The sequence below is a fragment of the Cottoperca gobio genome, chromosome 20, assembly GCF_900634415.1.
Source record: "Cottoperca gobio chromosome 20, fCotGob3.1, whole genome shotgun sequence".
In the NCBI taxonomy this organism is placed as follows: Eukaryota; Metazoa; Chordata; class Actinopteri; order Perciformes; family Bovichtidae; genus Cottoperca; species Cottoperca gobio.
In genome coordinates, this window is record NC_041374.1 from 10,303,759 (window position 1) to 10,328,452 (window position 24,694).

Consider the following 24,694-nt stretch of genomic DNA (forward strand, 5'->3'; position numbering starts at 1 on the left):
GTGGAAAAGTGGGGTTTGATTTGTTTTTGGGCACAAAAGAAAAGACGCTCCGCCGCGGCTGTACGGCCATCGTGGAAACATCTCCCAGCCTAACAGAGCTGCTGTACAACTCTAACACATGAGTGATGAGAGCGAAGGAGAAGAGAAGACAGTTAATGAGTAAGTAAAAGCAAAGTGATGGGAAAATTAGATCAGAGTCCCTGCAGGAATCACAATTAAGTATTCTCTATTAACGCACACACACACACTGTTCAGGAGACACCCACAGTTTAATCTAGAGTGTTCTCTCGAAGGCCTCATCTTCCCCTCGTCTCTCAGCTGGAGAAGAGGAAATGATGAGGATTCCTCCGAGGACAGAAGAGCACTGGTCACAAACAGTGGTCTCTCTCTCTCTCTCACACACACACACACACACACACACACACACACACACACACACACACACTGTGTCTAGTAGCAGGTGAGATCCACTGTGGCCGTCGCTCCGTCTCCAATCAGAGAGAAAAATTAACTTTAATGACCTGGGACCCACCGAGGACAGAATGAGGTTATGAAGAGATATTCAAGTGATTTTTATGCCATCAGAGACATGAAGCTTCCTCCCCCCCCCCCCCTCCGTTTTTATACCGCACCTGCTGATTCACTTGCAGAAAACCCTTCGGAAATTACAAGCTGGTAGTGTGAAGGTAAATCATATCATTCACATACTAAAAAAAAGCTTGATGAAGTATCCCTTTGGTTCAGACCTAAATATCCTCCTCTTACAATATATACACACACATCTACGAGTCTGGATTTATTCTACAACTGTCAATAATCACTGACACACCCAGAGCAGCAACAGAGCCACATCTTATTGGAGTCTTATTACTCACCACCTGTGTGAAATGCCAACATCAATTTGCATTTCTGCCCTGGTTTGATCCGCCATCTCCTGAGAAAAACAACTATCTGGGTCTCCGTCGCTTGTTAGATGTCTGTCTCTAAAGTAATAGTAATCCAATCTCTTCTATTTTGTACGAAACAGCGAATCAAAAACTAAACGAAAGCTGCAAACGAGGGTGTTCATTCGTAGAGCAAGTGCCTGCAACTCCTTCACTTTAAAACGCGTCATTTGATTCTTTATTAACATAAAAGGTATGAATAATATATATATATGGTCATTCATGTACCCACGTTAAGATCATACGAAGGTTAATGTCAGGTGGTGCGTGTCACGTGTGAGTTCAACTTATGGTTTCTTAAGGACATGGCAGACTGATACATTATTGACACAGAGTGAGCCTCCTGGTGAGGCCTCCTGGTGAGGCCTCCTGAGGGGTTGGTGCTGCAGTCTTCATGCATTAGCAGGAGAAGGTGGTTCTGTATGTGCTGCAGAGCAGTGCTGTAAGTCTGCATGTTTTATCTTCCAGCAGATGCCTGATTATATGTGAATAAGCTGTCGCTAAATAGCTTCATAAGCAATCTATTCCCACTGGGAACAGAAACTGGATTTTGTAGTCTCGGTAAGATCCTCTCTCTCACTCTCTCCTTAGTGTGTGCACATCTGCCAGAGTCTATTTGCATTAAGAGGGACTAAGCATTTCATTACAAGTCTACTGTGCTCCCACTGTGTCATTGAAGCCAGCGTGGCTTTCTTTCTGAGAGATACTAATAACAGAATCAAAGGAGGGAGCGTGTGTTTGTGTGTGCAAGTCTGTGTTTGTGCGTCTGTATATTCTAGTAATACTGATGTAATCGGAGGCTCAAGCCCAATTAGCCTAGAGGGTAACTCTGTAATAATCCCTACCCCTGGGTATAATGGCCTATTAAAGCAGCAGTGGACAGAATAAATGAGTATGTTTAAGGAAAGAGAGATAGCGGGAAGCACGAGTAAGGCAGGAAGGGAAGGTGGTGGGAAAAGAGGGACAGAAGAAGAAGAAGGACTTCTTGAAAATAAATGTTCATTTCTTGATGGTTCTTGTGTTCGAGTTGTTCGCTTCTGTACAGCAGCTGAACTCAAATACTAAAACAGGCCGTCTTTGAAATAGGGCAGCACTCAGTCTAATTTCACAAGCTTAAAATGAGCAGTTGCCATAAATATTTCAAGTCAAAATTGTCAATTTGTTTACTTTGTTGACTGTCACTCATGCCAGAGGAAGCACAACATGTTTATACATGTATATATATATATATATATATATATATAGTTGACTGACTTTGGAAAAGTGTCAAATTGGTTGTATTCAGATAGAGTAATGAGTAAAATTAAGTCCAACCAACCATGACCAGTGCATGAATTATCAGAGAAAAGCTTAAATTATTCATATTTCCTGAGTAGATTTGTGGAACTGACAGTTTGACTACAACAGAATGCAACAGTGAAAGGTATCATGGCTCATAATTATTGAATTATAGTTGTAGCAGAGATCTTACGCTTGGAGATAAATGTAGAACCAAACGAGAGACGCTCACCTGAGGACAAGTCTACCCGGTGGTTTCTGGTGGCCTCCGTCACATTAATATGAACTGCAACCTTGCTGTCCTCGAGGGAGATCTCCAGCGTGCCGTCATCAAGATTACTGAAGAAGAGGAGCCCGTCGGGGTTCCACGTACGAAACTGGAAGCTGACAGATATTGTGTCGTGATTGGCTCGACCGGGCAGCTGCAGGAAGCTGGTGGCATTAAAAAAGACCGGGAAGGTGTGCGTCTCCACGCAGGAGAAGGACAGGTTACGCTGCGAGGACACAGACACCAACACAGACAGATAATAGGAAGTTATTAATTGGTCTTCAGAGAGAAAAGTCAAAAACAAAAGCTAATCCCCTGAATGTCGGCTACTATGTGAAGTTACTTGAACGTTTTAAATGCGCCGACACTTTAGGAAACCGTGTGTTCGTTCACCAGGCCTTTGTCGCTTTGAATCTTCTGCACGTTACCCTTCAGATGTTCCCGACTGAAGCTGGATTCAAAGACTGGTGCTGCTTGTACGCATCACAAAAGTGTCACTTTTTGTCTCACCCCGTCTTTGGAGCCAGGGCTGCACGGTAACCTCGGAGATGTTTGTGCGCCGGAGGAAAACAAACACTATTGTGGATTTTAGGCACTAATTACCGTCGAGCTTCTCCAACCTTTTGCTCTTAATCAAATCATTAGCAAACGCACAGTATTGAGCTGCCGCACCAACTAAAGATGATCCCTGATTGCCTCAGTCTGTTTGTGTGTATTTCTCAAATGTGAGAGCAGATCTGCTTTGATTAGAAATGAACGGCCGTGTGAGTCCTCAGAAAGAATTAGAGGTGCAGCTTTAACGAACTTGATTAGTGTCTCCATTTGTTAAATCAGTTTGCTGGAGATCGAATAAGATACACGGGCTCTCCACTGTTAAGGAAGAACAGGATAAGTAGAGAGAAGAGCGCTCTGAGACTTTAAAGTCTATCAAAGCTCGTTTCTTTTACTTGTTTTAAGGAAGGCAAAACACTTCGGGGCCAATTCAAAAGAGGATTTGCTTTTAAGGCCGCTAAACCTGCAAAAATAAGACAAAAATAAATTGTGTAATTCTCAAAGCAACTGCGCTGCTAAGCAAATAGCGTCTCCCTGCTGCTGTGCACATATTTAAATGAGGTAATATGCAGACGTTTTAAGCAAAGTTCTCCCTTTTCTATGCAAATGAGGCGCAATGCAAATATGGTCCAAACAGCCACAATCAGTTACAGAGAAATTATTAGCGTCTTCAGAGTAACTGAAGTGCATTATAAAGAGGTAGCGGTCGATCCATCGTTCTGCTGACTGTGTTCTTGGCAAAAAGGCAACTTTAATACTTTGCTAAATGGATAATTGTTCTCAGCTGCAAAACCAGTCATCATGCATATTAAGGACAAGAAAGGCATTTAATATGTTCCTTATTCTGTTAAGATATGTCGAAAACAAACTGTTCCACAGTCGCTGCAGTGGAACACGTCTTTGTAAGTTGTCCTGCAATGGCAGCCATGATATCAAGAGGCAGCACAAAGACAGGAGGCAAACACATGGAGGGGGCACTGATGGGTCAGCTGTATGTGATTAATTATGAATCTGTTAAACTATTTTGGTACGGTGAATAAGTTGCCCTCTCATTCAGGTCAGATACAGACTTATTGTGACAATAATGAGCATGTTCAGTATTCAGCCGCCTTCATAAGGTGGTTATTTTAAGCTCCTAAGATTTACATGTGTTGTGATTCTATACATGTGTAAGTATATGAAAATTGTCTGTGTGTCTCTTTGTGTGTGAGTGCTTCTTTTTCTTACAAAGCTGGAGGTGTCTAGTTTCTTTCGGCGGGCCAGGTCTGTGATGTTGTCTCCGTTGTAGTTGATGCTCTCCATGCAGCCTTTAAAGTTCTTCCTCCCGCCTCCCGCCGGCTTCCCACTGTATGGCATCCCACCAAAACTCAACTAGAGGAGAACGGAGGGCAGAAAGCGATGCACAGTGGAAGAAATACAGATTAGGATTTCCTACAATTGATTAGCTTTAAACTCTACTGGTTGAACATTGCAAAAAACTACATACATGTAACATGAAATTAAAGAAATAACAAAATGTTGGCATCAGCCATTCAAAGTCAAACGCCATTCAAATGTCATGCTAATAGAGATCATCTATTGTTTATGGTGCAGAGTTGGGGAGTAAAGGACACAGGCTACTCTTTCCTTTTGTGAAACACCAAAGTCACATTGACATAAATGAAATGTCACGATGGTCACACGTAGATGTGATAATAGGTGTAACTGTGTTAAAAGATGTTCTATTTGCTTTGTTGGTTTTTGGATAATGTTGGAATCACCTTTCCTTATCTGCTGTCGAATAGTGCGGCTTAGAAAGGTTCCTAACTGAGTGATAGAAGAGAAGAAGCAGGTCGAATCCTCTAAATGCTAAAGAAAGGTGCTTTAATGCTTCTTTTCTTTAAATCCTCATTTAGCATGTGGTGTAGTGGACCATCCTTTACCAGAGGAAAGGAGATAAAACTCTTTAATTGTACATCCTGGATAAATTGGAAACATCCTTCTTAGGAGTGAGACTATTTCAGACAGGAATCCTTGAATTGTACAGCATTGAGTTTGTCACTATATGCGTTTTAAATAAAGTTGTGTTTAAAAAAAACTCCATCCGCTGTAATTGAAGTGGGATTCCTTTAGTGCCGCGGTTGTCTATTCCTAATGTCCTTTCCCTGACCTCATAACTTTATCAAATCAAGACACAGGACGTTATTATTGGACGGCAGCTCAGGTCTGATCCTCTGGTTTCATAAATAGGACAATTAGTGCATTATTACAAATTAAATCCCAAAGTATTTGGTCTAAAATCAACAAACCTAATATCATTTATTGTCTAACCAAACACCTTGATATCAGCATATATACATTACATTATTTATATAATATGATGGATGGAGCAATGAGAGACAGCATTAAAGGAAGGAGACAGTGGTTTGTGAGGAACAGATGTGATGAGAGGAGAACTGAGGCGAAGACATGGAGGCTAATAAACAGACATCTGGTGGGAAGCACTGAAGGACGCAGAACTGATGAAAATGTCAACTGCGTTTCATATTTTTGTGTTTGTCTACATGTGTTGTTGTTTTTTTCTTCTTTCAGACATAGCCCTGAGCGAAGCTAAGATGATGGAGGCTGGTGTGCAATTACGATATGCGTCTATCGGTATATGTGTGTATGTGTGTGTGTTTGTCCGTGTCTGTAGTGACGTTCCAGTAGTCTTCGTAATTACTGCCAAGGGTAGACACAAATGCACCCGGATATTTATTCTAAAGGCTTAAATGGGAGCAGAAAACATACAGACGTGCACACACATACACACACACACACACACACACAAGATGGAGTGTGTGAACAAGACGGAGTACAGTGGTCCATTTTGAGTAAAAGCTGGTCACAATTTTGCTTCTTGTAGAGACACTCAGTCAGGCAGCAGTAACACCACAGGTATGCTTCACACACACACACACACACACACACACCCTCCTGATTCATCCTGTTGTATAGATTTCCCTGAAGATCCCTTAATTCAACAGCTTCAGTTTAATTGGACTGTGGTTTGTCTCGCCCTATTTGTCGGTATCCTACTTGACACCGGAACAAATCAGCCATATCAGCAGTACCTGCTAGAGGTCACACACAAACTTATTAATGCACACACACACACACACACACACACACACACACACACACACACACACACACACACACACACACACACACACACACGTATTCAGCGTACACAGCTGCACACAAGTGCATTTCATTCCCATTATGCATTCCAAAATCAATTTCCTGTTTTAAGTATTAGCTGAACTCTTTGCATTGCATTACTGAACGACAGTAATTATGTGAGTTTTATGGATTAGCATTATAGCACAGTATGAAACCAATATCCTGTGTGTTATCAATGCACTCTGCAGACGTGGAGGCCGAGCTACCGTACCTTACACCAGTGATGAGCAGTTGTGCATCAGCACAGTGCAGCAGAGGTAATGTGTTACGACACATGAAGCACAAACAAAGACTATTAATGAGATAATATATCGGCTGCGGTCGAATAGTCAAAAATCAATGTTTTATGCGTTTACACTTTTTCTTCACCTCAACCGCGATGCTAAGAGAATCAAACCGCACTAGGCTAAGGATGTTTTTATAGCAACTTCATTTAAAACACATAGAATATGAGTACAGTGACAAACTCAATGTTGTACAATTAAAGTAAAGATCCCTACACAAAACATAATCTTTCCTCCTATGAAAGATGTTTTCCGTTTATCTATAGTGTAAAGTAATGTTATTGACGTAAAGGAATTGTGAGACGGCACTATCTACTTTCCTTTCATAAATGATCATCATGTACCCGATGCTGCAGGAGATAAGAAAGGAAACATTGAGGCACCTTTGCTTAGCATTTAGAGAATTCGACCAGCTCCCACTTACTTTCAGGTCATTTCCCTCAGTTACAAACCTTCCTGAGCAAAGAACAATATTCGATCGCAGCCATTGTCTCCTACGGGTTTTTGTCACGGGCCGCGCTTCAGTAATTCTTCCCTTATGTTTCCGACTTCCTCTGTGTCTTCTGTGCTCCCCTGTCTGTCTCTTGTGTGTGTGTGTGTGTGTGTGTGTGAGAGCATATCAACCCAGGCTCTCCTTCCTCTCTGTGCCAGATCATTGTGTCAGCTACTGTAGTTGTCACTTGTTTCAGGCCTCGCTAGTCTAGTTCATTCTGAGAACTGTACTTGTGTTGTTTCCTAGCCAGACATCGACTGTTCTTTCCCCCTGTGCCTCAGCATCATCTGCCTTCCTGTCTGCCTGCAGCCCCGTGCAACCTCAGCCTGGTCTGACATCCACCATTGCACTTCTGCCTCAGCCAGCCATTTTCTCCACTCACCCACCATTCCCTGTTGACCTGCAATAAACCTCCTTAAACTTCACCTAGCTCTGTGTCAGTGTCTGTGTTTGGGTCCACCCCTGTGATATCGCAACAGTTTGAAATTATCAGACAGCGCTCTTCAGACTCTCTGCACTTTTAGGAGGGTTTAGATCGTATCTGAGAACTGCTCACCTTAACAGATATATCCTTTGTGCTGACTATCTGTACTGCCCAAGGCTCCTAAACAAGAATCCTCACCTCCATCATTACTTTCCAAAATACACAATACTTCAAACTTTAATGAAAGGACGCCTGCAAGCTAGTTCCGTAAAACTCAAGTGCTCTTCTCAGTCTTTGCTGCGCTGCTCCACTTCCACCCCAGCATGCACCTGATGGCTCTGAGCATAAGTTAACCTCGAGGGGAAGTTGGTATCATTGAGTTTCCTTATGGGAAGTCATGAGGGTAGAGTTTGAAAGTATTGTTCATATTCTACCTTCACATAATAATCACCCCAAGAATGATGAAGTAGCTACTTTATATTAATGCCACACCAGTTGGCATATGGACCATGCAAGCACACGCCACTCAAACGTACACGTTCAGCAACATTTAGCCTAACTTATATGTTGACTTGTCTAACAACTACTCAACTTAAACTGACAGCCCTCATACCTAATCTGTGACCCTCCGCAGACATTGTTACATTCCTGTCCATCCTTTTGTCCCGGTAATGCACAGCCCTCCTACCTTGGCACAAGCCGTGCCTGGTAATTACCAAACAGACTACAGCTGATAACATTTTGCAAAAGGACTGCGTTTGTGCACCCGCTGGCTTTGCATTGAACTTTGTGACGCCCTGCTAAACTAGCATGCTACTCAACAGATGATGTGCTGTTACAACCAACAGCTATGGTAGGTTGAGACGTTAAACTAAAACAAATATATGTGTTCTTTATGCAGAAGCCAGTCCCTAGTACAGTCAGGCAGCTGCTGCACACTCAGGCAAAGCTGAGGTAGCTGAATAAATCAGCTGACATTTTATTCTCTTCTTGATGTCGAGCTGATGCCTTATACAGAAGCAGATGTAGTGCATGTGTAAAAAGCAAACATTATTTGTACAGCTGTAGCCTTTACACACAAATGTCCCAGTTATCCCCTGCATCTGTGTTTGGACATATGTGTCTGCTATTTGGCTTTTGTGATGGATTAGTTCCTTCATGTATTTCAAAAGGGGAGAGTACCTCTGTATTATTCACATTCATGTCTCTATACTCAGAATACTTTGCTTCTCACCTCATAGTCCAAATCCAGGTGGTCAAACTCTCCATTGGTCCTGAAGTGCTGCGTGTGTCTGTCCAAAGTGAAGTTGACATTACGGCGGTAGCGTTCGATCACCACTGAGTGCCAGTGATTGTCATCCAAGAGGCTGCCGGTGGTCACAGAGGTGTGACCCAGGATAGAGCCATACTGATTACTGCCTGCAATTAACGGGAAATAATAATACAGTTACAACACAGATATTGGACAATGAATATGAAGCAGCATGTTTTATCAGGACAAAATCCGGCAGGAATTTGCCAAAATAGCCAAAAGTAATCTCCGTGTCACAAAGGGAAGTTGACCTTGCACATGGGTTGCACAACTATTAAATATATAGAAGTTCATATGTTTATTAAAATGTACAGCACAGCACAAACAAATTATGCTATTTGTGCATTTGTTTTGCAAAGTAAGTCCTACAATCCCAATAATAGCACGCCTGACATTTCTTTAGCGGTCAAACGTGTCGTTAGTTGTAACACTGGGTATGGGGTTGCATCACTGCAGTCGTTGCTTCTGTGCTGCAGTGAGGCATCCTTAAAGGTTACACCGGTGCTGTCAGCAACACAGCTGGTGGACAGTGAGTGATGTGCACACACACTGATGGATTGTTGGGGCTGTTGTTTACAGGGTGAAGAGTAAAACGTGGATAATGCTATCTATGAGGGAAGGGCATTTATTGAGATTACACAATTTAAGCATTATTGTCAAACCTATAATGATGGTATTATTTTTTTGACCGACTGAAGATTGTCAGAAGATAAAACATTTCTCCAATCGATTGATACCAAGTCAGTTTCATCCAAAACATTGTTTCAGGAGGGTCGGCATGAAGAGAACATTTTCTTTGCATGTCTGTGTGCTGCTGACCCAGGTTAATCTGCAGCATCAGCTTGGTCATGCGGAGCTCCAGGGTTATGTAGTCTCCCTGTTGGCCCTCCCCGTGGAGAATCACACCCTCGCTCTCTGACGTCTTGAACCTCAGTGCAATCACATCCTTGATGATCTTCATCTTCTTCACCTGCACAGACATAAACAAACACCATGAAACCCACATGGCTGTTAGACACCTCAGGTGGCTCTTTTCAACTGAAGAAATGGCAAAAAAAAATGTTTAAAGTATTTTTTTTACTTTACAACAGAACAAGAATGGCTACACTTTACCAGGTCTCCCAGTGACCTGCTCACAATCTACATCAAATCATTTACTTCTTATCATATTATATTGCTATTTGTTGATTTGTGGGATCTAACTTCTATGTACTAGACTTTTCTTGCCAGTATGACTTTTCAAAATAGTAATAAATCCAAATAAAAAATAATATCATGGTAGTTAATCCAGTACCTTAAAACGATATGAGATTACACCCTGTCCATCAAAGTTGATCACGCCCGCCCCTAAAAAAAGACGATAAAGAAGGAAACACAAGAGAAAGAGAGGAAGACAATGACAGTAAGAGAGCAAGAGCGAGAGACAGAGAGAGAGAGAGAGAGAAGAGAGAGAGAGAGAGAGAGAGAGGAGAGAGAGAGAGAGAGAGACAGGGGGAGAGAGGACACAAAGAGAGGAGAGAGAGAGAGAGGAGAGAGAGAGAGAGACAGGGAGGAGAGAGAGATGGAGTGAGAGTGAGTGAGTGAGAGAGAGTGAGTGAGAGTGAGTGAGTGAGAGAGAGGGACAGGGAGAGAGAGAGAGAGGGTGTGAGTTAGAGAGAGATGGACAGAGAGGCATAGTGAGAGAGAGAGACAGAGGGAGAGAGAGACAGGGAGAGAGAGAGAGTGAGTGAGTGAGTGAGTGAGAGAGAGAGTGACAGGTGAGAGAGAGGACAGAGAGAGAGAGAGAGGAGAGAGAGTGTGAGTGAGAGAGAGAGGGACAGAGACATAGGGGGAGAGAGAGAGACAGAGAGAGAGAGGACAGAGAGAGAGAGACAGGGAGAGAGAGAGAGAGAGAGAGAGAGAGAGTGGTGAGTAAGAGAGAGAGAGTGTGAGTGAGTGAGAGAGAGTGAGTGAGTGAGTGAGTGAGAGAGAGAGAGAGTGAGTGAGTGAGAGACAGGGAGAGAGAGAGAGAGAGAGAGAGAGACAGGGAGAGAGAGAGAGAGGGACAAAGAGAGAGACAGATTGAACGGCGTTAGTGATTGACAGCATCATGTCCATGATTAGTTAATCATTGTGTGTGAATGCGTAGGAGGTTTGTGCATTAAACATGTCATTTCTACATGTCACAATTGCTGCAATAGAGATTTTATTGTTTCAAATTATATTGTACCCCGGGCCTCTTTTACAGTATGAAAAGCACAGGTGTGAATATTACAGTGAACGATGACTACTGTTTCAGGGTCCTGAAACACTGCCTCACTATCCATCATGTAGGATCGTTGAATAGAACAGAGGCACCGTTAATGTTATTAGTAACACCTGTGCTGATCAGGACAAGCCACATGTCTGCTGTGAAAAAGGCCTAAAGCACAGAAACATGTTGAAAAATGTTAAAACATCGTCATTGTAAAAGGTAATAAAAATAGACGGCTACGACACACCCACCAGGTGTTTTCACTTATTGTGGCTGATTAGCTGGTGGGCGAAGCCACACGTCTAATCAGACAGAATTGAAAACACCTGTGTGTGTAAGCTTGTTAAACATTGTTCATTTGTAAATTCGTAAAAATAAAGGTTTGCATCTGAAAAAAAAGAGACAAAGGGCAGAAAGGAGACGTAGTGGAGGACGAGGAGATTTTCAGAAGAGAAATAAAGTGCCGTGCTTGAGGTCCTCTTCAATCTAACTATCATCACCCCAACTGTTCAAGTGCTTCATTAGAGAGAGAGAGAGAGAGAGAGAGAGAGAGAGAGAGAGAGAGAGAGAGAGAGAGAGAGAGAGAGAGAGAGAGAGAGAGAGAGAGAGAGAGTGTGTGTGTGTGTGAGTGTGAGTGTGTGTGTGGTGATTGGTTGTAGAAGGTAAGATATGATAAGAATAACAGAGCTCAGATCTTATCGTCTTATATTCATGCATTCAAAGTCACGTTGTCCCTCAAACTTACTTCCTCACTTATACAACACACATCTATTCAAAGCTTTCATAATAAACACCTGGAGAGAAAATCACATCTGTTTCCTTTGTTCTAACTTTAGTGCTCCCCAGATGATCCCATGCTGCTGCTCACTGGGTAGAAACATCTTTCTGCAGACTGAACCTGCATCCAAACAGATCTCCTGTTTTCTTTTGAACTTTCTTCCTCTTTACTTTTCATTTAGTTCTCACTTTTTTAACTTTAAATTATATTATTTTCACGTGTTGTCCCCTGTTACGTATCTGTCAATAAAGAGGGAAGAGAGGAAAATATATCCTTTCATCTCTTTCACTGCTCGACACTCAACTCTTGTTCTCACACTAGTTGTTTCTCTCTCTCTCTCTCTCCCTCCCTCGTTCTGTCTCTCTCTCTCACTTCTCTCTGTCTGTCTCTCTCTCTCTCTCCCTCGCCAAGTCTCACGCTCTGTCTGTCCCTCTCTCTGTCCCTCGCTCTGTCTCTCTCTCGCTCTGTCTCTCTCTCTCTCTCTCTCTCGCTCCGTCTCTCTCTCTCTCTCTCTCTCTCGCTCTGTCTGTCTGTCCCTCTCTTTCTCTCTCTCTCTGTCCCTCGCTCTGTCTCTCTCTCTCTCTCTCGCTCTGTGTCTCTCTCTCTTGCTCTGTGTCTCTCTCTCTCTTGCTCTCTCTCTCTCTCTCTCGCTCTGTCTCTGTGTCTCTCTCTCTCTGTCTCTGTGTCTCTCTCTGTCTGTCTGTCTGTCTCTCTCTCTGTCTGTCTGTCTCTCCCTCTCTTTCTCTCGATCTGTGTCTCTCTCTCTCTCTCTCGCTCTGTCTCTGTGTCTCTCTCTCTCTGTGTCTCTCTCTCTGTCTGTCTGTCTGTCTGTCTCTCTCTCTGTCTGTCTGTCTCTCCCTCTCTTTCTCTCGCTCTGTCACTCTCTCTCTCTCTCTCTCTCTCGCTCTGTCACTCTCTCTCTCTCTCTCTCTCTCTCTCTCTCTCTCTCTCTGTCTCTCTCTCTCGCTCTCTCTGTCTCTCTCGCTCTCTCTGTCTCTCTCTCTCTCGCTCTGTCTCTGTGTCTCTCTCTCTCTGTGTCTCTCTCTCTGTCTGTCTGTCTGTCTGTCTGTCTCTCTCTCTGTCTGTCTGTCTCTCCCTCTCTTGCTCTGTCCTCTCTCTCTCTCTCTCTCTCTCTCGCTCGCTCTGTCTCACTCTCTCTCTCTCTCTCTCTCTCTCGCTCGCTCTGTCTCTCTCTCTCTCGCTCTCTCTGTCTCTCTCTCTCTCGCTCTGTCTCTGTCCCTCTCTCTATCTCTGTCCCTCTCTCTGTCCCTCTCTCTATTTCTGTCCCTCTCTCTGTCTCTCTCCCCCCTCTCTCTCTCTACCCCCTCTCTGTCTCTGGTGGTTGACAGTTTTCCAATTGTTTTATGAGTGTGCTGCTCAGAAAGGGGTTGCTAGCTCAGCTGGATGGAGGGTTTTTCCACTACCTGCAGACGACTGTGAAATGCAGAGAATGAAAAAGAAATAGAGAGAGAGGTTGACCCACTGCGTGCAGAGCAACACGGGACGATTATTTGGTTTGTAGCCAGGGCAGCTGTGAGGATATTTACACAAGATGGCTGAGGTTTTCAGAGCCTGACCCAGATGGTGGTTTTCCACCAGAGATGTGAAGCAACAGAGGGAGATGGAGATGGAGGTTCAACACAGGCAGCTGCATGTGACGGGCAATCTTCATAATCTATTATTCATCAGGATCTGAAATGTATAAGTTGATTTCAGAACATTACTGTCATATTATCTTCACAATACTGAGTGTGTGATGTCACTTAAAAGCTTATTAAGTAAGGTATTACACTTATAAGGATTAAACTATCATTCTCCACTTCCCATATCAAGTGTTCTACTTAATCTACAATGTACTACACATGTTGTCTCTCATTATGTGTGATATGTGCTACATTAATAATGATTTGAATACCTGCATCATGTCAACTGAAGTTGCCCTTCACTGGCATGTAGTGGTTATAATGTTAAATTGTATCCCTGGCAACAGGGGCAAGCAGCAAATTAGGTGGCTGTGAGCACAACGTCCCTCACACGATGAATTACCGCCACTAAACTGAAGGACTCGGGTGCTTTTCATATAATTGGAGGATGTGTATTTGGAGTTTTATGACTGGTATTATATGCTATAAGTTAATGTTTGTGTTGTTTTTGAAGAGAAAGAGATTTTATCCATAAACAAATCTGCATACGTACATTTCTTGGACTCGTCAGTTGATGGTGGTGAAACAGATTTAGAGCCGTGTTGGCATAAAGAGGCTGAAGTCTGATATGATACGCTTGCATTTGTTTGAAATTCTACTTTTGCATGAGAGTGGTTTGTTTAGAAAATCACATTTGTCCCGTTTCTGTGTAACTTCCCTTTCGGCTCGACTATTTCCTGACTCATTTATGAAATAATTGATTTTCTGTTGATCCTGCGTTAATCAAAATGGAAATGAGGATGTAAATTCCACAGCATTGTCGCTCACGACTCCTTTATAGCCTCTAGCTCTGGCACAGACACATCCACACACAGCCTTTCATTGCACAGTCCTAGATGAGTCATAATATGGTATTGCATTTAATTATCATACATTTTCAAAACCCAGAATGATCATCTACAACTAACATATTTGGTGATTATGCTGGGAACATAACATCTATATTTATCTGCATCCTTCCCCTCCTACTAATTCTATTTTATGCTTTCTTCTATCATCCTATTGTCTTTGTCGTAGCCGAACATGGTCCTCTTTTCATCTTTGGACTGGGAAGCAGGAAAACATTTAGGAGAAGTTGATTCTGAGAGAACGGGAGAGCTGGAGAGTGAAGGGTGTGTAGATGAACGGACACATGTACACGTTCTGTGTTTCTGACTGAATGCCTAAGAAAGCAGCAGTGACAGCATAATCATGAGAAAGCACCGTGGGCTTCAAAACACAGACGACAGACAACTGTGAAAGATGACGCACCGACCAGGGTGAGTGTGTGAGTGTGTGAGTGTGTGAGTGTGTGTGTGTGTACATGTGCAGGTGTGTGTCACTCTCTCTCTCTCTCTCTCTCTCTCTCTCTCTCTCTTGGTCTTTGTTATCACTGAGTTGTAAGCATGTGTTCAGCTGATGCTTGTCTTCTGTGTATTTATTGTGCGTTTAAATCTGTCGACGTTCAGAAACATAAAAACTCTTATTTGACCTCGGAACAGATAACGCCGTCTGGCCAATTTGTCTGTCAGTCTGCTGAATTTAAGGATACCTGGGCTATACACTGTGTCTTATTTCAATCAAAGAAAGGAAAGCGAGAGAGAGAGCACACAGGATCTATTTCATTACGATTCATTTCACACGGCTGAAAACTCATTTTACCAACTTGTTCTGGTGTTTAAAGTCAACTGATCAAAACGTATTCATTATTAAGTGTCAGGGATGTTACTCCTGCAGAACATGCGTTCACAACTCACACACCTGCTGCTCCACTTCACTGTGGTGGAAGATATTATTTGCTCCTACATGTCTGAGAAACATATTTTGTTGTGTTTTACTTGAATATTATGTTTTATACTGAACTTGGAAAGGTACGAGTAAATAATGCTCGCACATTATAAAATGATCTGGCCCTCCAGAGATTGCTACCTGCATCAATGTTTATTGTTATATATTCTGTACCTTCTTTAGTGTAAAGTAAAGAATAACAGCAGTATCAAGTGTGACATTAAATAACAAAGCAGATATTCCCAAATCAAATGTAGTTTTTAGTTTTTGTAGTCCAAATGAAGATGATTTAGACCAACACTGTTAGAGAATATAATAATACTGTCACAGCTCTTCTGGTTAAAAACAACAACATGTTCAAGGCTTCATTTAAGAACAAAAACACCTTTATTAGAACTGAATCTTTTCCAAACATGAACATGAAGTGGGCTGGATGATGGGGGTCTATTGTTCTGTGCATCTGTGCACACACGTGTGCATCTGTGTATGTGTGTGTGTGTGTGTGTGTGTGTGTGTGTGTGTGTGTACCACATCTTGTCATCCTTATCATTACTGACTTGCTTTTCTTTTAACATGGAGAAGGAAATTAAACAAGAGAAATATAATCAAAGGGATGAGGACTGACTGGAATGCAATACATGCCCTTGTTTTCACACACACACACACACACACACACACACACACACACACACACACACACACACACACACACACACACACACACACACACACACACAGAGTGTAATCACATCTCCGGAATGAACGATGTACGTGTGTCACTTATAACAGTAATTTATGCAGAGCCTTAATTGAAAATTGTTATCAAAATCAATTTGGCAGCCTTTAATAGGATGAGAGCAAAGAGGCTGCAAGAGAGTCAGTTCCCTGGATGATACATTTGTTAGAAAGCGAGAGACAGTGTGTAAGTGTGTGTGCATCTCTATGTGTCTGTCAGTCTGCTACTGTGCTATGCATATTTCTGCACATGGAGTTTTAGTGTGTGTGTGTGTGCGTGTGCGTGTGTCTAGGTTTGTGTTTGATTCCCAAACAGAATTACCTCATAATGAAGAAGAACCCATTGTGACATTGTTAGAGCAACCATTCCCCCATGGATCCATAATAATATAAATAATATTTTCTGGAAATAATAAAGTATTACCACGTACAAGTACTTACTCAGGTATTAGAGTGAATATATTTGGTTACTAGTTGAGTGTGTGTGTGTGTGTGTGTGTGTGTGTGTGTGTGTCTCTCCACTTACAGTAGGAGCAGCCATAGACTTCTATGCGCAGACCAATCCGTCCCTCTTCACTCCAGTCCAGTGGGACGAGCCTCAGGAAGCGCGCCACGATTCCCTGCTGCAGCTCGTGGCGAACTGAGCTCTCCGAGTTGGAGTTTCCGGAGAAGGCCTATGAACACAAACACACACACACACACACACACAATAAAATTAAATACATCAAAGCCACGAGCCTGCAGTCAAACAAGCAGCTTCGGGACTAAGAGCAAGAGTATTTGTTCCACTCACCACATCCTGCCCTAAAGGTGCACGCTCACTAAACATACAAAATAATTATGAGTCTACATATCTAATATGCCTGCCATGAGACAATCCGACTGCAGGGGATTTGGAGAGGAAATTGCATATTGTATTCAACTCGAAGTGGATGTAAGAAACTCCCTTATCACATCGTCTCAGATTAGTCTGATTTCTGGGTCCCATAAGATTCACAGGAGCTTGTGACTGATGAGGTTCAGTGTCTCACATTAACACTGCGTTCTACACAGTCAGAGAAACCTCAGCTTTTAACAAGGAAGTGTTATGCTACATTTGGCTGTTCTTTAGAAATGTAATAGCAGTGAAGAACACCATTTACTGAGGTAGGGCTTCCCTATATGGGTAAATGTTGTGACAGAGGGGTTACTGAATGTATATATGTATGTGTGTTCACACAGTAGAGGAGACAAAACACAGACGAGATGAAACCTAAAGAAGCGACAAAGTCAACAGAACATTTAACACATCCCTTCTTTCAACTCCTTTCTCCTTGTTTTCTCTCCTCCGCCCGCTCGATGTCGGATGTCAGGTCAAGTGAAGGAATCACTTGACCTGAAACACGATGGGTCAAATCTCTAACCACTAACTAATCCAACGTCACCTCAGTCCCTGAACTATTTGTGCTTTCTCCTCCTCTCTGAAACAAACGGACACACCACCACCACCCGTTCCCCGTGCTCTTCCTCTACACTTAAAACATTTGGCAGAAGCAACATTAAAAGCCTAGCAGGTAACTAGAAGAGAGCACAAGACAGCCGTGTGCTATTCTAGATAAGACATGCAGTGGGCAGTGCGAGTATGAGGGGGGAAAAGCTCTGCTTAGACAGTCTGCTTTGAGCCGACTCCTCAGTGACCCAAGTATGTCCCCCTGAAGATATGCTATCTGCAAAGGAGGAGATGGTCAAGAGTTCACACTAAGCTCAGAGCCAGTGAAGCTCTGCTGTGGCGGCGAGAGGACATGAGGTGAACCTCCTCTGTGCCGCTGCCTCACTTTCATTTTTAATCTTTATTTATCCAGGCAAGGTTAACTGAGTGTACACACACACATGCTTTTTTTATTAGCACCCTGCTTCAAATACACACAGCTCATCAGGGAGCCTTCAGTGTGTTGAACTGCAGCGACTAGTCTCTGCAGGTGCACAGGTCCTGAAGATGAGGGTTAAGTGAGTGGCTCAATGGCAGCAATGGCGCTCACTCACACCCTCACAGAACTGTACGAGACCAGACATTCAAAATGCATACTGCTGGTCATGTCCCATTGAGAGAAGGGAAAACCTTTGTACTGTCACACAAAAACAACATGTTTATGTCGCTGCATGCAGTTTAAATACACATACAGGTCGTACAATGGTGAGGCAAGCTTTCCTAAATGAATGGATGTCTGTGAGATCAAATGGCAACTCTACTCAAGTGCAGAATACACTCTGTAAACCTTCCCATCGACCGGCCCCTGGTGTAATTACACTACAATAATACACATTGTAATTAAGACACAATATATCTACACGGCTTACGTTGGACTTCTGAAAATATAAAGCCTAAACTTAAGACAAAGCAGTTTCCTCAGAGTGTCTCTAATTCAAAAAGGTTCAGTCACTATAAGTTGAGCTAAGATACATTCACAGTTTAAGACAAAACAAGATCTGAAAGGAAGTAATTCTCCTGGAACCACTCAGCGAGTTGAGTTGTTGGTACATCTCTCTTCTCTTATCAAATCTTCTAAATCCTCCTTCACATCTCGTCCTCTCTATTGCATGTTTGTCCTTCACTATTGTATTTCCAAACTGCCTCAGGTCCTGGCTCAGGATTTGATGCCCAAAAGTATCAATTTGCAACCACACACACACACACACACACACACGTCCGCCCGCACACCACCTCCCCATTTAAACCTGAGATCACCCGTAAGCTCATTTCATAGTTGGAAATAATAATACAAAAACAACTGAATACCGTATATCTACTGAGGATTTGACTGACTGCCTACCAAACACTCTGCTTCTTTAAGTCCAGCCGACACTTCCCTCTCTTTGCCCGTCAAGGTATAAGAGATAGAGAGAGAGAGAGAGAGAGAGAGAGAGAGAGAGAGAGAGAGAGAGAGAGAGAGAGAGAGAGAGAGGAGAGAGAGAGAGAGAGAGAGAGAGCAAAAAAGTTTTTCAGCTCCACCCAAAAGCTCTATCCCCATTTTCCTGAATCCTTCTTTTATTTCTCTATTGTGTTCATCTCGCTAGTCGGCACTTATCTGTGCTTGGCTGAATGAACAGCTCAATTCAAAGGCATTACTATGCAGAGCGGAGGACAGAAGGTAGGATACTGAAGAGCAGACGAGGAGCAAGATGAGGAAAAGTTGCGGATGCTGAACACCGCGTAAAAGTCTGCTTAGTCATCCATTTAATTCCCTCTCCTCCAAAGTCAAATCATTAACCAGCAAACCAATGAGTAATTGGGAAATGTGTGTGTGTGTGTGTGTCACTTCATATAGTGTGACCGTTTATGTGAGTGAATGTGTGTGTTAGGCAACTTTAGAGCTTAGACATTTTGACGTTTTGTTTAATCAAGAACTGAAGTAATTTACGGCAACAAAGGCCACAAAGTGCTCCAGGCAACTTTCACTTCCTGCTCGGCGCAGGTCTGTGTGTGTATGGATGTGTGCGCTTCTCTCCGCAAGTTGATGTATGTGTCCATCGAAATACTTTCAAAAACGTTCTGCGGTATTCCATAAAAGAACGTTAATAAAATAACTTTTTGAAGATTTAAACCAAAACATATTTACACCCATTTCCTTTATACACCTGGGAGGAGGTGCAGAGAGTTTAAGGATATTAAAAACGGAACATTCTGTGTTTTAAAAGTTTAAGTAAGCAATTTAGAAAAGAAAACCATGGATGAGAATCAAAGCAGCGCAGAGCTGTCACATGATTTAAGCAATCCATGAGATCAGTGGAGGAAAGCAATGAGTGGAAACTTGGAAAACAAAAATAATGAGGGAAGCTGAGAGCGAGCCAGTGTCCTTGTTGGGCATTTGGAACACCAGGGCTGCTGTCATTCAAGAAACAACAAGCTAATCACTTTATACAGCTGGTCAACAAATACCCCTGTGGTCTGCTCTATCTCACACATGCCACTCGCATGTAAACAAGATACACATGCATGATGGCCTGCCTGTGCACAGACACATTCATACGCACCCATTATCTCCCTCCTTCCCTCCCTCACCCCAGTTACTTACTTATTCTCCCTGGCTGCATGTTTTTCATTTCCTGAAATCTGTCATTTCTGTGTGTGTTTGTGTCAGTGAATATGTGTGTGAGTGTATGTATGTGTGTCTCTCTTTTGACAGCCAGAGACAGGCCTTTCCAGAGAACAGATCTCCAGATACTGAGAAACAACAAGTGAAAGCTATTTTCTGGTTTTTTCTTGTTGCTGCTGGACGCTTTGTTAGACCAGCCCGGTGTAAGGGCCATTGTGTGTGTGTGTGTGTGTGTGTGTGTGTGTGTGTGTGTGTGTATGTGTGTTTCTGTGCTCCTTCCTAACAGAGGCAGGGGAAATCAGTCCAGCCTGGTCTGGTCTTTTGTTTTTATCGACAAGTGAACAGGACAAAACAGAAGGGCCATAGAGGAAATGTGTGTTTCTGTGAAGCCCTGTGTTTGTGTGGATATGTGCTTCCACTGTGCCAAGGACAAACTGTCATAATGCTAATTATAAGTCATGAATCTTTAAACTAAAGTACAATAGAATAATCTTCTGTCTTCATCAACAGGTGAAGGGGCATGTCACTGAGACTGTGTGTGCATGCAAACAACACAGGCTTATTTTAGAAAGAGATATGAAATGTGTTGCAAATGACACAATGTTATCGGAGAGAAACCAAGCGTGAATGTAACAGCGACCTCAGAGACGGCTGCGATCAGTTCTCCCACTACAGAATAACACGAATGCACGTGTCCCATTAGACAAGTTAGCTGCTCTTTGTGGACGCCACTTTGTCTGCCCTCTTTCCAACAAACTAAAGCAGTTCATGAATCAAAAAAGTGTTATCCGTTTCCCTTGCCTGAAACTATATGCCGGCAAAATCCAGCAAATGGGAAGAGGCCTTACTGAAGACTAAAAGCTGCCTCAACGGGAGAGAGTCTGTATCTCCTCTGGCTAACCACTTCTTGACACTTGCTGACAGCATTAAAATTCTGGGCTACACAGTCAATCAAGCCTCCCAGTAGGGGTGGAGACCACAACCTACTTCTGCTGCAGGCACAAGCTAAATGGACTTTTGATCTGGGTCTACAGCTCCAGACGGGAGGAACTTGATGCACAAAGACGCTTTGCAATTTAGAAACATTTTGTACAAGTATAACAACAGACATATATACACATTTGTGCACAAGATGCAACAGAAGACAGAACAGAACCAGAAGAGTTACAAGTCATGAGATGGAAGATCTTGAAGAGGTTTTCAGGGCTTGCTTGAACGATATTAAGGTGTTTGACTGTCTGATGTGTTTTGGGAGGACAGTCCAGAGAACTGAAGAGGCTCCGTCACCACCTCACGTTAAGTTGTATCCTGTAACGTTTTTGTGATTGGACTTAATGTCTGCTCTGCCTGACAATGTCTTGTTATTAATAAAAGTACAATCCTAAAAGATGTAAGAGATGATCATTATATAATAAAGATGTTAATGCATGTAGTAGGATAGTACCATTGATATGTTGTGTCCTATCTAATCATGTCTTCCTCTCTACAACTCTAATGCTATGTGAGGAAGAGCACTGAGCTTCAAACTGCACGCTTCACTATAACCATTTACTTTGTGTCCATCTTTTGCACGGTGCACGATTTCTGTGCATTTGTGTTTGTGGAAGTAAGGTGTTTCCAATGTTCTCTCTGGAGATGGTACACACTTATAACCCCTTTGTATCCGAAGAAGCCGAGTGCTGGGAGCGTTGCTCTTCAGTTCAGTCTCTCATTAACTGCTCTCTGCTGCTAAAATGAGCTCCCAAAGAGCAGCTGACAAAGAGACCTGAATCCTTTTCTTTGCTTCACATACATTATTAGCTGAGAAATGAGGAATATTTAACACTTTAAACTCTTCCATTTTGGATAATTATGAACTATAGAGTAACCAAAAGAAAGAAACATTTCAGCACCATCATCGGTCGTCTAACTTCCGTAAATTATCATTGGTGTGCAAAATATTCCTCTGCATTGAATTCATTTTTACAAAGAGTCAGAGCGGGGAGAGACAGAGAGAGAGAATAGAGCTTTCAGAGACCATTACTCAGGCTGTGAACATTTGGCACCTTCTCTCCTCTGCTCACCAGGGACTAACGCTGATGGAGTGAAGACTGTCTCCCTGGCTCTGCTATAAAACCTCACACACCACACGGAGCTAAATCGCCGTGTTCGTGCGCATGTGCTCTGTGTCCGCTAACAACTCATTATTTCAAAGTGTATGTGTGTTATGACATGATGTTTGATGGGGCCAGTTATTTTCACACTCATTCATGTTTGTCTCCTCCTCGTGCATCACGCCGCCTCCTCACCCAGAGCTCTGACATTAGTTGCAAGACCCACGAGAACCATTTGGAACGAGGGAAGCAATATTCAGCAGAATGAGTCCCGCAGACGGCACCGCAGTCTTGTGGACCAAATAAAAAAAAGATCCTGATGTTATTAGGGCAACGCCGGTGCACTGTGATATAACATACCGTATTTTCCGCACTATAGAGCGCACTGGATTATAAGGCGCACTGTCAATGAATGGTCTATTTTCGATCTTTTTTCATATATAAAGCGCACCGGACTATAAGGCGCATTAAGCGAAACAAAACAGTCAGATAAGTCAGTCAGTCAAACTTTATTAAACGTGTTCACAATAACTCCCAACCTTGTTCAGTTGTAACACGTAAAAAAAACAGTCTGATACCGCGAAATGGTCTTCTTTACTTGGCGCAGGTCATCTTCTTGCTTCCTCCACTTCCGTACCATTGATTCATTAATGTTGAATTCTCTCGCAGCTGCTCTATTCCCATGTTCTACTGCGTGACTGATAGCCTTGAGTTTGAAGTCCGCGTCGTAAGCGTGTCTCTTGACAGGTGCCATTTTGGGGTCCTTATACACACACACACTGTAATATTATGGTGAAGCACAGTATGTATTACTCCGCGACGCGGACTACGGTAGCCGTAATGCTGCAAGCGGTGTGGCTTTGTAGTTTACCAAAGTCGTACTAAAACATTTTGACAGAGCGCCGTGTACCACACAAAATCGCTTCGTGATCAGTAACCACAACCAGAATTAATCCATATATAAAGCGCTCCGGATTATAAGGCGCACTGTCGCTTTTTGAGAAAATTAAAGGCTTTTAAGTGCGCCTTATAGTGCGGAAAATACGGTAGGTGCCACACTCAAGACACACACATGATGGGAGAGGTGTCACCTGAACAAACCTTTCAGTGTCCACCGTCACACAAACGTTCGTATTCATGACAGTACTATTAACATTTCATAGCAGCTTCTCAAGCTGCACCAGAGGAGACTTCCAAGACTCACTGAGAAGTGTCCTCGATCTATTTCAATTCATCTTTCTTAGTTATTCACACTCAGCAATTTTTAATTTCCATACAACTCTTATCTGGAATGGAGTGAAGTGACATTAAAAAGTCTGACATTCAAGCCCTGTGAAGTCTGCAGTGGATCAAGATATGGATGAACGTTAGAGGAGACTTCACATCATTGTAGATATACGACTGTGATGAGTTACTTTCAAACACGCTGGACTTTAATGCTGGATGTAATAATTAATTTACAGTTGCCAACAATAATTGGTCAGCAGTGCTGTGGGTGTGTGTGTGTGTGTAAACATGTTTTCATGCATGTGGGGTTCCTGGATGCCCTTTTTTTTTTTTTAAAGCAATTTCTGTGCTGGGTCAATACGAGTCAGGATCAAAACAAGAGGATTGTATCTATTAATACACACATCAAACTGCATGCTAAACCTCTTAAAGATCTTGCATTAATATCAAATGAGTGCACCTCATTTCCTGATGTAATTGATCTCCTTTGATCCGCTGCACAATCCGTCTTATCAGCTGGTAGCAGTCGCTCGCTACAGATCATCCAGCTGCGACTTGACTCATTAAATTCTCAGAGTTCAACAACGCGAGGTCTACTGTAGTGCTCGTCTTTACACTTTGTAATGGACAGAGATATTTCCCTCTATAGTGCATCTACTATCATGATTACAAGAGGACAGTGTCACTGATGTGAAGCACCACTTAGATAAAACCACTAATGATGTGCACGTGAACCATAAAGCAAACGATGAGTTACTGAAAGACTATCCTTATTCAAACCCTGGATTGGGTTGCATCTTGATTGCGAAACTACAATTAGAGCGAAGAAATTAGTCAAACAATCCTGTTTACATAATATCTCCGACTCCTGATACTATCTCAGCTTCATTCTCTCTCTCTCTCCCACACACACACACACACACACACACACACGCAACGACATTGAATAGCATAAAACTGCTGGGGGGGAATGAATGGCACTGGAGGATGGACGTAATGGAGAGAAAGTGGATTTTAGAGAAATGGAGGAAAGATATAGTGTACACAATATCAAGACTAAAAACAAACAAAGTGAAACTAAAGTGAAGTCGCGCTCCTGCTGAGATGTGGAGCAGCCCTCTCCATCACAAGTTGACATTTAGATCGCTGCAGATTCGGCTACTTTCATAACACAGGGGTCTTACCCACAATGATTGGGCACGATGGTGCTAATCTAAAAGAAGTACATTGTGTATAATTCAAAATTGCACGAAAAACAGCTGTCAGTTCTTCCAATAGCCCCAATGGTTATTGGAACAACTTTGCAATCAAATGGTCCTTCTTAGT

At 42.7% G+C, this 24,694-nt stretch overlaps 1 protein-coding gene across 1 annotated transcript in view; it reads right to left on the reverse strand.

The window, feature by feature from the left end:
• cntnap2a (contactin associated protein 2a) overlaps positions 1-24,694 on the reverse strand; it is a 259,501-nt gene that overhangs the window by 118,538 nt on the left and 116,269 nt on the right. Inside the window, 6 exon segments of the mRNA XM_029457576.1 lie at positions 2,455-2,716; positions 4,270-4,413; positions 8,682-8,866; positions 9,579-9,729; positions 10,054-10,106; positions 16,502-16,649. Coding sequence (XP_029313436.1) covers positions 2,455-2,716; positions 4,270-4,413; positions 8,682-8,866; positions 9,579-9,729; positions 10,054-10,106; positions 16,502-16,649 — 943 coding nt within the window.